This window comes from Panthera leo, chromosome A3 (genome assembly GCF_018350215.1).
Source record: "Panthera leo isolate Ple1 chromosome A3, P.leo_Ple1_pat1.1, whole genome shotgun sequence".
Classification (NCBI taxonomy): Eukaryota; Metazoa; Chordata; class Mammalia; order Carnivora; family Felidae; genus Panthera; species Panthera leo.
The window spans coordinates 62,185,818-62,199,896 of record NC_056681.1 but is presented as its reverse complement, the minus strand read 5'-3'; the positions used below and the strand labels follow the sequence as shown (position 1 = coordinate 62,199,896).

The 14,079-nt window shown below is 43.1% G+C and overlaps 1 protein-coding gene across 9 annotated transcripts in view; it reads right to left on the bottom strand.

Annotated features, from left to right (window-relative positions):
- Window positions 1-14,079, bottom strand: part of FAM178B (family with sequence similarity 178 member B) — a 114,267-nt gene that overhangs the window by 58,832 nt on the left and 41,356 nt on the right. For all 9 annotated transcript variants that reach the window (XR_006200633.1, XM_042932073.1, XM_042932074.1 and 6 more), the window contains one exon: window positions 12,068-12,152. Coding sequence is in view for 8 of the 9 variants with exons in the window: in XM_042932073.1 (XP_042788007.1) it covers window positions 12,068-12,152 (85 nt within the window). In the remaining variant the exon portion in view is untranslated. The remainder of the gene's footprint in view (window positions 1-12,067; window positions 12,153-14,079) is intronic.

The following is a 14,079-nucleotide window of genomic DNA, read 5'->3' as shown; positions in this document are numbered from 1 at the left end:
TTAAGGGACTGAAGAAGAGAGGCACCTGGGTGGCTCAGTCGGTTAAACATCTGACTTCAGCTCAGGTCACAATCTCCTGGTTCATGAGTTGGAGCCTCACATCAGGCTCTGTGCTAACAGCTCAGAGCCTGGAGCCTGCTTCAGATTCTGTGTCTTCCTCTCTCTCTGCCCCTCTCCCACTCACACTCTGTCTCTCTGTCTCTCTCTCAAAAATAAACATTTAAAAAATTTTTTAAAAATTCTCAGCAAAGTAGGGGTTTATCAAGTCTGTAGGATAAAGATCAACATGCAAAAATCGATTATAGAGTAGTACAAAATGAACAATTTGAAAATGAAATTAAGAAAACAATTCATTTTGGGGTGCCTGGGTGGCTCAGTCGGTTAAGCGTCCTACTTTGGTTCAGGTCATAATCTCATGGTTTGTGAGTCCGAGCCCTGCATCAGGCTCTGTGCTGACAGCTCAGAGCCTGGAGCCTGCTTCAGATTCTGTGTCTCCCTCTCTTTCTCTGCCCCTCCCCTGTTCGCACTCTGTCTCTCTCAAGAAAATAAACATTAAAAAAAAAAAAAAGGAAAGAAAACAATTCATTTTATAATAGTATCAAAAATAATAAAATACTCAGGAATAAATTTAGCAAAAGAATTGCAAAACTTGTACATCAAAATGTAGAAAGAAACTAGGGCACCTGGGTGGCTCAGTGGGTTAAGGGTCCAACTTTGGCTCAGGTCATGATCTCACAGTTCGTGAGTTCAAACCCCACGTCTGGCTCTGTGCTGACAGCTCAGAGCCTGGAGCCTGCTTTGGATTCTGTGTCTCCCTCTCTCTCTGCCCCTCCCCTGCTCGTGCCCTGTTTCTCTCTGTCAAAAATCAATAAACATTAAAAAAAAAAAAGAAACTGAAGATCTAAATAAATGGAGAGACATCCCATGTGCATGGATTGGAGGGCTTAATATTCTTAAGTATGTCAATCTGCCCCATATTGATCTATAGATTCAGTGCAATCCCAATAAAGACTCCGGCAGAATTTTTTTTTTTTTTTTGGTAGAAAATGACAAGCTCATTCTAAAATTTATATGAAAATGCAAAGGACCTAGAAGAGCCAAAAAAGTTTCAGAAAGAATATGAAGTTGAAGGATTTAAACTATCTGATTTCAACACTTATAAAACTACAGTATAAAGACAGTGGGGATAAAATTAGACCTATAAGTCAATGAAACAAACTAGAGTTCAGAAATAGACCCACACATATATGATCGATTGGTTTCTGAATAAACATACCAAGTTAATTCAATTCAGTAAGAATAATCTTTTCAACAAATGTGTTGAAAATGTGTTGGTAATATTGTATAGCCATATGTTGAGAAATTAAGCTTAACCTTACACCAGTGAAATGGACCACTGACCTAAAAATGTAAGGCTAATTATAAAGTATTAAACTTATTTTAATTATAAAAAGTGTAAATTATAAAACTTAATTATGAAATTTGTAGAAGAAAACAAGAAAAGATCTTGGCGACCCAGGTTTCACAAATATTTCTTACTTTTTTTAAAAGTTTTTTTTATGGTTATTTTTATTTTTGAGAGAGACAGAGCATGAACAGGGGAGGGACAGAGAGAGAGGGGGACACAGAATCCAAAGCAGGCTCCAGGCTCTGAGCTGTCAGCACAGAGCCCTACGCGGGGCTTGAACTCACAAACCATGAGATCATGACCTGAGCCAAAGTCAGATGCTTAACCTAACACTCAACTGACTGAGCCACCCAGGTGCCCCTCACAAATATTTCTTAAATACAACACTAAAAACACCAACGATAAAATATCAATAAATTGTACGTCATTAAAACATAAAAACGTTTGTTCTTCAAAACATACGGTCATACAAATGAAAAGGAAAGCCACAGACTAGGGGAGAATATTTGCAAAAAATGTACTGACCAAGAACTGTAATTAGAATATATACAGGGGACGCCTGGGTGGCTCAGTCAGTTGGGTGTCCAACTTTTGATTTCTGCTCATGTCATGATCTCACAGGTTCATGGGTTTGAGTCCCATGTTGGATTAGCTCTGCACTGTCAGTGCAGAGCATGCTTGGGATCCTCTCTCTCCCTCTCTCTGCCCCTCCCCTCTGCTTCTTCTCTCTCAAAATAAACTAAAAAAAAAAAAAAAAAAGAGAATATATACAGAACTCTTATAATTCAATAGGAAGACAACCCAATAAGCAAGTGGACCAAAAAACTAAGTAGACATTTAACTAAAGACACACAGATGGCAAATAAGCTGATGCAAAGATCACCAGTCCTTAGGGAAATGAAAATTAAAAGCACAATGAGCTACCACTACATACCTATTAAAAAGACTGATTAGAGGCCCCTGGGTGGCTCAGTTGGTTGAGCACCTGACTTCAGCTCAGGTCACGATCTCACGGTTCATGGGTTTGAGTCCTGTGTCAGACTCTGCTATTAGCACAGAGCCTGCTTTGGATCCTCTTTCCGCCCCCCCCCCCCCCCCCCGCTCCTCCCCCACTCATTCTCTCTCCCTCCCTCTCTCTCTCAAAAGTAAACATTAAAAAAAAAAAAAAAAAAAAAAAAAAAAAGGACTGACTATACCTAAGTGGTGGAAGGATGTGGAACAACTGGAACTCTCCTACACTGCTGGCAGGGAAATGGCAGGGTCACTTTAGAAAACAGTTTGGCAATTTATTATTATTTTTTTCTTTTGAGAGAGAGAGAGACAGAGAGAGACAGAGCAAGTGGGAGAGGGGCAGAGAGAAGAAAAGAGAGAGAATCCCAAGTAGACTCCATGCTGTCAGCACAGAGCCCGATGTGGGGCTCGAACACAGGAAGCTGTGAGATCATGACCTGAACTGAAACCAAGAGTCAGACAGACACTTAACCAACTGAGCCACCCAGGCTCCCCAGTATGGCAATGTCTTAAAAACTTAAACATACAGGGATGTCTGGCTGGCTCAGTTGTAAGAGGAGGAGACTCTTGATCTTGAGGTTGTGAGTTCAAGCTCCACATTGGGTATAGACATTACTAAAGAAAAAATAAACTTAAAAAAAAAAGCACTTTAAACATACATTTATCATATGACCCAGCCTATCCACTCATAGATATTTACCCCAAGGGAAAGAAAGCAAATGTCCATATAAAGACCTGCATAAGAATGTTTACAGCAGATTTTAATAGCCCCCCAAACTGAAAGAAAAAAAACCCAAATGTCCATCAGTAGGGATAGGATATCCATACAATGAAATACCACTCAGCTATGAAAAGGAATAAACTATGGATACATACAACAACAAAGATGGATTTCAAATTATCCTGTGTGAAAGAAGCCAGACCCCCCCCAAAAAAGTACCCATTGCATGATTCCATCTATTTATATAAAATTCTAGAGAATGCAAACTGATCTGTAGTGACAGAAAGTAGATCAGTGGTTTCCTACAGACAAAAGGGAAAGGAGAGATAAATTTATTATATAGATGCACAAGGAAACTTTGAGGGCATTGAACATCATTATCTTGCTAATGATGACAGTTTTATGGGTATATACATATGTCAAGTGAATAGATTGCATACTTTAAATATGTACAGGTTAATGTGTGTCAATTACATACCTCAATAAAACTTAAGAAAAAGAAAGATGGGTTAAAATGTAAATATAGGTGTTAATGTTTTCTTTTACACCTGGTGGCTCATCCCACCTCAAAGGTCCCCCACGCTGGAGACCCCTGGTCTAGAAAATCCTGTCTGACTTGCATTGTGTAGACTGTGGCCTCTCCTGACATCCAGGGGAGAGAGCTGGGAAAATCCTAGAAGATTAACTCTCTACTGGAGGTAACTTAAGATGAATACCAAAGTGTCAGGAGAAATACGATGTAAGTAAATCTATAAATACAAAACATGTGTTATGTGGATTGTGCATTAATTTTGCTCATAGAAATAATCACATGAAACTCTTAATAATAACTACTTGGGGAGAGGAAGTGGCCATTGGGAGTGGGTGGGCAGGGAAGCTTTCACTTTTAATTTTGCACCTTTCTCTAGTATTTGAATTTTCTTTTTTTCCTGGTATTTGAATTTTCTGCACTTAATATACATAGAATACTTTGAGATAATAACAACAGGGTTTACCTAGCTAACAAGGTTATTTGTCTCGGTTTTGTTTTGTTTTATTCTTTTTACAAGAAGCAATCTTATAAATATTATCTGAGAAGGAGCAAGAAAGGAAGGTAGAGAAGGAGAAAGGAGATAGAATACAAGCAAACAATGACAGAAAAGAAAGTGACCCGCAAAACAGAGGCCTGTCCAAGGGAGCGCCAAAGCCCCAATGACTATAATACTGGAGCCCTGGGGACAGAAAGAAAAAGCATGGTGACCACGTGAAGAAGAACAAAGTGTCCAAAGACACAAAGAAAATGAAACTAATTTTTTCTGAGAACTAAGTTTCTCGCCCACTTAAAAAATATCCAAGGAATGTACTGGCCATGGTCATTTTATTTTGTTATATTCTCCCCCTCCTACACAAATATTATAGAAGCTGGTAAGGAATGGAATGGGTAGGTAAGAATGAACAACACTGTTGGAAGACGAAAGGACAGAACCTACGCGTGTTTTACTCCTTCTCTAGAGTGTTTCGATCTCATTGATAGGGCTCCTTTTCTCCAGGCACTGCTGCCTACTCAGTGTGCTGGCACAGTTACTGGCCAGTCCTACGCTGGCACAGCCAAAGCACGTTTGCTAAAGAAACATGAGGTCATTTCTTTCAAGCAATTAATTGCACAAGAACATGTTTGCTTTCAAAACCAAATTCTGCCATTAAAAAAACAATTAGAGCTAATAAACGAGTTCGGCAAGGTTGCAGGATACAAGGTCTGTATACAAAAATCTGCTGTCTTTCTACACACCAGTAAGGAACAACCTGAAAAGAAAATGAAGGAAAAAATTCCATTTATAATAGCATCAAAAATAATAAAATACTTAGGAATAAATTTAACAAAAGTATAAGACACACTGATGAAAGAAATTAAAGAAGATCTAAATAAATGGGAAGATATTCCATATTTGTGGATTGGAAGACTCAATATTATTAAAATGGCAGTAATACTCAAAGTTATCTACTGATTCAACACAATCACTATCAAAACCCCAGCTGTCATTTTTACAGAGGTTCACAAGCCATCCTAAAATTAATATGGAAATACAAGAGACCCAGAATAGCCAAAATAATTTTGAAAAGAGCAAAGCTAGAAGACTCACACTTCCCAACTTCAATACTGCAAGCTGTAGCAATCAAGAATTTGGGGTACTGGCATAAGGATATATAACTCATGGAATAAAACTGAGAATCCAGAAATAAACTCTTGTATCTATGGTCAATTGATTTTCTTTTTTTTTTTTTAATTTTTTTTTCAACGTTTTTTATTTTTATTTTTGGGACAGAGAGAGACAGAGCATGAATGGGGGAGGGGCAGAGAGAGAGGGAGACACAGAATCGGAAACAGGCTCCAGGCTCCGAGCCATCAGCCCAGAGCCCGACGCGGGGCTCGAACTCACAGACCGCGAGATCGTGACCTGGCTGAAGCCGGACGCTTAACTGACTGCGCCACCCAGGCGCCCCTCAATTGATTTTCAACAAGGGTGCCAACTGAATGGAGAAAGAACAGTCTTTTCAACAAATACTGCTTTTCAACAATTGGATACCCACATGCAGAAGAATGAAGCTGAACCCCTATCTCACACCATATTAAAAAAAAAAACAACTCAGAGTAAATCAAAGAGTTAAATGCAAGAGCCAAAAGAATAAATCTTTCAGAAGGAAACAAAGGGAAAAATATTCATTACCTTGGACTAGGAAATGGTGTCTTATTTGACACCAAAAGCATAGGAAACAATAGGAAAATGTTAGATAAATTAGACTTCATCAAAATTTAAAACTTGTGCATCAAAGGCCACTAACAAGAAAGTGAAAACAAAAACCACAGAATGGGAAAAAATATCTGCAAATCACATATCTGGTGAGGGTCTAGTATCTAGAATATATACATTTTTTTTAACGTTTATTCATTTTTGAGAGACAGAGTGCAAGCGGAAGGAAGGGTACCAAGAGAGAGGGAGACACAGAATCTGAAGCAGGCTCCAGGATTCGAGCTGTCAGCACAGAGCCTGACACGGGGCTCGAACCCACAAACCCTGAGATCAAGACCTGAGCCGAAGTCGGATGCTCAAACGACTCCCCAGGCCTCCCCAGGGGAGTCCCCTGACTCCCCTAGGCCACCCAGGCTCCCCAAGTATCTAGAGTATATAAAGAACTCCTGCAACTCAACAAAAAAAGACCAACAACCCAATCAAAACATGGGCTAAACTTGAACAGATGTTTCCTCAAAGAAGACATACAAATAGCCAATGAATATATGAACAGATGCTGAAAATCCTTAGTCATTAGAGAAATGCAAATCCAAACCACAAGATACCACTTAACACCCACTAGTTTTGGCTATTAAAAGATGGACAGTAACAAATGTTGGCAAGGGTGTGAAGAAACTGGAACCCTCCTACATTGTTGGTGGGAATGCAAAATGATGCAGCCACTTGAGAAAATAGTTTGGCAATCCTTCAAAAAGTTAAACATATAGTCAACATATGATCCAGCAATTCCACTCTTAAGTGTACACCCAAGAGAACTGAAAACACATGTCCCCATAAACATATGCGTGCAAATGTTTATCGTAGCATTATTCACAATAGTAAAAAAGTGGAAACAAAGCAAGTGTCCACCAACAGATGAATGGATAAAATACGGTACATCCATACAACGGAATATTATTCAGCCATAAAAAAGAATAAAGTACTGATACATGCTACAACATGCATGAACCTTGCAAATATTATGCTAAATGAAAGAAACCAGATACAAAAGGTCACACATTATATCATTACATTTATATGAAATGTCCAGAATAAGCAAGTTCATGGAGACAGAATGTAGATTAAGGGCTGCCAGGGGCTGGGAGGAGTGAGGGGGTGGGAAGTGACCACTGATGGGTATGAGGTTTTTTTCCGGGGTGATGAAAATGTTCTGGAATTAGTGGTGATGGTTGAGCAACTCTATGAATCATATTGAATCATACACTTTAAAAGAGTGAATTACATGGTATGTGAATTACATCTAAACAACACAAATTCTGTCCCAGTCTTGATAAATATTAACAACACTTCACTGTGCCTGCAACGGCCCCCACCATCCTCTGAGATCTGGCTTCAAACATCCAGTCTTATCTCCTAATCTACCCCTTTAAGGGAGCCCTACTCTCCCTTCCTCCTCGTCTTTGTTCCCAGTGCTCCCTCCTTCCCTTGCATCTCTCCCAAATCTGACCCGCAGGGCTGCAAGTCAGTGGTGCTATATAGCACCTACAGTGGAATACAGTCTGCAGATGGGTTCACAGTGGGGGTTTGGGGGGGTTTGGTCTTTTAACTGAATTCATTACCAAGAGGAGATTTCACATACGTATTCTGACTACCGCAGGTTATACTGGCTGCTGACCCAACAGCCATGCTCCCCGTCATCCCTGGTATTGTTTGGGTGTCTGCTCAAGGAAAGTGGGTCCACCCCAGCAGATGAATCATGTCAACCTGCTTATCTTTGCAGGGACTGGCCTGGGGTGGCTATTGGGTCGGTCAGGGCTCTGAGCTACAGGCAACAGAAAAAAAGCTCTGGGTGTTTAAATAGAAAGCAGTTTGTTATGTGTTAGAAGCCAATTGATGGTAAAGTTAATGAAGTTTAAGCTCTGAGGTCCTCACTGGCATGGCCCCCTGTGAATGTTCTAGGTTAGGGAAGGGAAGACAGGCTACAACCAATGGTCATTTCTACATGAACATTTCTAGATCTAAAGAGATCTAGAAGAAAGGGATCTAAACCTCCCAAGGTCCAGTATTTGGTATGACTTCTCTACTCACTCTAAATAAATGTCCTCTTTCATACTTATTTTTCCATGTTGATGAATTAGATGATCTAGATGTTATAATTACAGACAAGGATTTAAAGCAACTGTTATAGCTATGCTCAGAGTGGTAAATGATAATATGCTCATATTGAATGAACATGTAAGAAATCCCAGTAGAGAAATACAGACTATAAAAAAAAATACAGAACTAAATGGAAATTCCAAACTAAAAATTCAAATATTAGAAAGGAGGCTGGAAAAGTGAGTCTCCAGGATTGTACCCTGGAGGGGGAGGGAGGATCAGGAGGCTAAAAATTCTTCAAACATAGTCATGCTGTTCAAATGGTATCAGACAGTCAGAAAACATGGCAAATGTCCTCTAAAGGCTGTGACCCAATTCTGTCTAATGAAACAAAATGGAAAGTGTCCTGGTAAAACGAGAGAAAAATAAGAGAAAGGATGACCTCTTCTCCTCCACTCTTCTTTCTGCCTTGAACTGCTGTATCATGAGAACATGATGATGCTTGGAGCTATGGCAGCCATTTTGCAACCTTGAGGAGATATAGTGAGAAGGGTAACACAGAAGCTAAAACTGGAGCCCTGATACTGCAGATCCACTAAGCATACCATGGAACCCCTCACATGTGGATTTATTGTCATGTGAGACAATAAACTTTTCTTAATTGGGTATTTGTCACAGTCAAAGTTAAACTGACTAAAACACAGCTGCTCTTGAAAATGGAGAGATCTGGGGGCATTTACGTGGCTTAGTCAGTTAAGTGTCAACTCTGGATTTCGGCTCAGGTCATGATCTCACGGTTCATGAGGTTGGGTAGTGTTGGGCTGTCAGGCAGGGCTCTGAGCTGACAGCATGGAGCCTGCTTGGGATTCTCTCTCTCCTCTCTCTCTGCCCCTCCCCTGTGCTTGCACATACACACTCTCTCTCAAAATAAATAAATAAACTTAAAAAAAAAAAAAAAAAAAGGAGAGATGTGTGAATACCAGACCTACTAGCCTTTTAGGGCAAGGAACTCTCTAGTCACTCACTCACTTGGTCCCCACAGACAAGTGAGTTTGCCATCCCTGCCTTATATATCTTTTGAGAGATGATTCAACTGCCTTCTTTCTTACAAAGCACTTCCTGTTTCCAGCCTCCCTGCACCCCAACCCCACCTAGCTAGAAGTAATCTTCCTCTCCTTGGAATTCCCACAGTTTTGTGGTTGTGTCTATCTCCTGTTGTAATTGTGCATTTCATCTCCTCCCACTTGGCTGTCAGCCTTCTGAGGGCAGGAACCACACATTATTCATCCCTGTATCTTCCTCTGCCATCTAGCGAAGTACTGAACAGAGGAGACACTCAATGTATGTTTTCTAAATAAATGCATAAACATCCCTTGCAGTGAAAAATGTCAGTGTTCTGAAATATCCTAGCCTTCGAGCTCACCAAGGAGCTTTTAACAGGTGATGTGTGCTGCTTCTCAATGTAGGAAAGCAATATCCACCATACTCCAAAACTCCAGTGACCCCCGGACCTGAACCCTGCTCAGCCCTCAGCCCCAGTCATCCAGGGCACACCTGTAACAGTCCACTCTGAGGCCTGGGCCAGCCTTAGCTCTCCCTTTACTCAGGACTGTAAGACCTTCCCCAGGGTTGTCTGTGAAAAACAGCCAGTCACCACAAACTCCAGCAAGGGATGGAAATTTACACACATGCAAATCTCCCCATTTTACTAAAGAGAAAGGCCAGGCAACCTGAAAACACATACTTCGATCGCAGTTCCAAATTGGAGGGAAGGCAGCTCGCAGGTTCTGCCCTAGAGGGCTGTGTCCTACAGAGGACAAGGACACTCAGAGCACCTCAAGTTGCTAACAAATCCTGAGGAGCACGACTTCCTTTTATACCCATTCTAGATCTAATGTAACCTTACACATACTTCTTGAACTGGCGGTTGATTTTTAGTTCCAGCTTTTGGTAGATTCTCTGCTGGCACCTATTTATTTTATTTTATTTTATTTTATTTTATTTTATTTTATTTTATTTTATTTTAATTTAATTTAATTTAATTTAATTTAATTTTATTTTAATTTTATTTTATTTTATTTATTTTATTTTATTTTATTTTATTTTATTTACTTATTTATTTATAGTTATGGTAAAAGCCACGTAACATAAAAATTTCCCCTTAGCCATTTTGAAGTGCACAGTTCAGCAGTGTTAAGTACCCTCACACTGTTGTGCAACCATCACCACTGTCCATTTCCTGAACTTTTTCATCCTCCCAAACTGAAACTCTGTCCCCATTACACACTAACTTTTCACTGCCCCTTCTCCTGGGTCCTGGCAACCACCATTCCATGCTCTGTCTCTACGAACTTGATGCCTGTAGGTACTCCACATACGTGGCCCGTACAGTACTTGTCCTTTTGTGCCTGGCTTATTCACTCAGCATAATGTCCTCACAGTTCACCCATGTTGTAGCCTGTGTCAGAGATTTCCCTCCTTTTGAATGCTGAATAGTATTCCATTGCATGTATATACCACATTTTATCCACTCATCCGTCAGTGACACCTGGGTTACTTCCACCTTCTGGCTATTTGTGAATGATGCTACTATGAACCTGGGTGTACAAATACCCGTTTAAGTCCCTGCTTTCAATTCTTTTGTGGACCTGGACTTTGACCTTCCCCAAATCGTCAAGATCCCAACCTTGGCATGGAATTCTCTAGGCCAGTCTCTATCCCAAAGGGAAAGAAAGAGAAGCCCAGGCTGGGCTCTCAAGTGATACCATGAGAAACTCTCTGGAGCCAGAGGTGAACTGGCTGGGAACTTCAGAGCAGGATCCTGGCCCCTCCTGATGGGGATGATAAGACAAGTGAATCTGGGACGATGGAACAAGAAGCAAAAAAGAGTGGGATGTCCCCTCTGCCTCTGCGGGAGGAAACACATACCACGGCATGGAGGAGAGGAGCAAGACAAGGAAGGCCTCTGTTCCCCAAAAGGGCAGGCATGCCGCAGAGGAGGCCCCAGAGGTTCAAAAAAGGGCAGCTCGGGCTGCAGGGGCAGAGGTTATGAAAAGGGTGGGGATGCCCAGACTGGTGCTATTCAGAAGACCTCAGTTACAAGGGTCCCAGCGTGGGGATGGGGAATGGGGGAGGAGGGGAGGGGATGCGGGAGTCTGGAATGCTCTCATTTGACAGATGGGCCCCAGCTCAATCAACTCCTTAAGTACAAGAGGCACAAAAGCAGAAATCCAAAGGGCCAGTGGGGCAGGGGCTTAATGCTGCATGATGGGTCTATAACTTTGGTCTTTAGGGTTAGGTGCTTTCAAATTTTAGTGGGAGGGTGGGCAGATTACAGCTGTGGGCAAAAGCGGGCTCTGGACACCTGTGAATCCCTCTCCCTGTCTGCTGTAAGCACCTTTCAACTTGCTACATGATAGCTTTTGGTGCCCAAGTGTCTAGGTTCAGGTACCAAATGATGACAGCATGGGAAGGGTATAGCCACTAAAGGGAAAACTGATTGCTCTGTGGAACTCTGAACATCTTTAGGTATAGAGATGACCTAAATCACCTTTTCAATGTCAGGATGAAGGTACAGACTTAGGGCTCTCATTTTTGCCTGGATCAAACTTAGGGGCTCTGCTGATACCCAAGGAGCCAAGGGGGACTACTGGTGGAGGCACAGGTTCAAGGCCCTCCCCCTTGGTGACTCCAACACAAGGAGCTTCCCTGATTAGATGCAGATGTTCCTGAAACCCTCCCAAGCAAACTGGGGCCCGCAGGAAGAACTCAGAGGCAAGCTGTCCCTTTAAGTCCAGAAAACTCATGTTCCAGATTGTTCTGGGATCCCAAGAGTCTGTGAGGTCAGCCTGGACTTGGCCACAGTGACATATGGGTCTGAAGCCAGATCAAGGTGCCAAGGAGCCTGTTGGCTCAGCTTTTTACTAATGCTGGAGCCTGAGCCAAAGATGGCCCAATGTCTCCATGTCCCAGTGATGCAGTGTCCCCACCAGCACCTCTCCTGCATGCCATGCTCCAGGGCTGCGGAGAGCTGTGTATTATATAGGCTCTCGAGCTTGGGTACTCAGGGCAAAAGTCTCCACTCTGCTCCCTAGTACTGACCAGACTGATGGAAGAGCCCATTCACACTGAGATCCCACAGGAGGCCAAAGGCTCCTGAAGAAGTTTCTGGAGGCCATGTCAGCAGCTAGAAGGAGAAAAAAAGCAGGTTAGCTGGGTCATTCCTATAATAATAGTAATAAACCTTTATTATTCCATACCAAATAAATTCCATTTAACCCTCACAAGTCCACGTGGCAGAACGATATTGCCATTTTTGACATTTTACAGATGAGAAAAATCAAGCTCAGAGGGGTCAAGCAACTTCCCCAGGGTCACACAGCTAGTAAGTAGCAAAGCCAGAATTCAATCCCAGGCCAATGTGACTTGAAATCTCCTACTCTGTCCACCTCCTTGTATGAGAGTATCGGTCCTTCTGGCCCTTACTCCCTGTGGTCACGGCCATGCCCCCTCCAGGGCAGGGGCCAGTGTAGAGGAGAGAGAGAGTTCGAAAGCACTCAGTACACTCAGCTGGACAATGACAAGACAGCTACTCTCCATGATCCTCCTGTCATTTCTGGGTCACTGCCTTAACTTACAGTCATCTTGGACCACTGGCTCTGGGAGGGGCTTGGTACAGAATACAGATCCTCGAATAACCGAGTGGGGAGTGCAGGTCACCCACCTGACTCAAACTCACTGGGATCCTTACTTGAATGCTCCTTGAGTCTGAGGATCATAATCTGAGGATACGGAATCTGGAGAGAACATGACATGGAGAAAAGCAGGGGGACAGCACCTTCCCCACCAGGGCCATCCTACCCAGGGCCATCCTGGCCACAGATGGGGCTAGGCCTTAGGGGTGGGGCAGTGCCTTGGTGGCCCTGTTCCTGCCCATGGTCGGCCCTGCTGCATATTATACCATCCTTCCGAGAGTGCAGAGAAGAGCCTGCTGTGGTGGACGTGCTGGGCACGTTCCCTCTTCAGGCCTACAGCTCTCATCCCCAGGGGCTGGGGGCTGGGGTTGTTGCTTGCTGAGAGTCCTGAGCTGAGTTCCTCTCTGGGCATTGAACTTGCAGGGTAGGAGTGCCTCAAAGTCACACCCCCTCTCCAAGTGTAGCCTTAGTCTGATAACTGGCCAATGCCAGTCCAAAGGCCTGGACCTCTTGCCTCAACTGGGACAACTTTAAAGGGTCACCCCACTTTCAAAGCCCCCCGAAGAACTGACTGTGGGCTCTGAAATTTTCTCTGCCTGGCTGCTCTCCCTCAGAGGTGTGGCTCTTGGGAGGGCTCCCCAGAGAAGCTCAGGGGAACCCCGTCTCAGAGTCGTCTTCCCAGGGATCTGACCTACACTACCAGAACTCTGCCTCCCTCTTCCTCTCATAGCTTCTTGTAACTTTGTCATAGTTATCATTTCCCAACAAGAATATGCATTCATTGAGAGCATATGCCACCTGCTTGACCAGCTTAGTAATTCATGAACACTAAGGCCAAAGCCCATTCACCCAGCTCCACTGCACACTCCACTGGGAGGAGGGAGGGTGGCAAGCGGCAGGACCTAGTCTCCATGGGAACTTAGTATGTCCTTCCCAAAGAAAACAGTTGAATGAGCAAGGTTGGAGAAATCTGCCTAGCTCACCCATCCCCTAGGTCTCAGATCAACCCCAGGTATACACAAGGGCCCCAGAAGCCCTGTGACCCTACTCACCTAGCTACTTTTGATTGGACTTGGGGGGTGGGGGGAGTTGTCACTTAACCCTTATTGGGCCAATAAGACTCTCCTTCCTGGGAATTGACTTGGCCATGGAGCCTGGGGAATAGAGAGAAACTAAGGCCTGTCCTAGGATCCTAAGCCTTCCCCATCCTGATTCTAGCTTTTCTTGAGGCCCCACCCCTGGATCCCATGAACCACCCCTGCACCTTAGGAGAATCCCACTAGCAGCTCCAGGGAGCCCCCACGGATTTCTGCCTTCTTGCAACCATACTCCCCACTAACAATGTGAAGTTTTGAAGTACTCTGAGCACCAACCATAGCCACGTTCTGAGAATTTACTTGGGACACCATTTCCAAGATC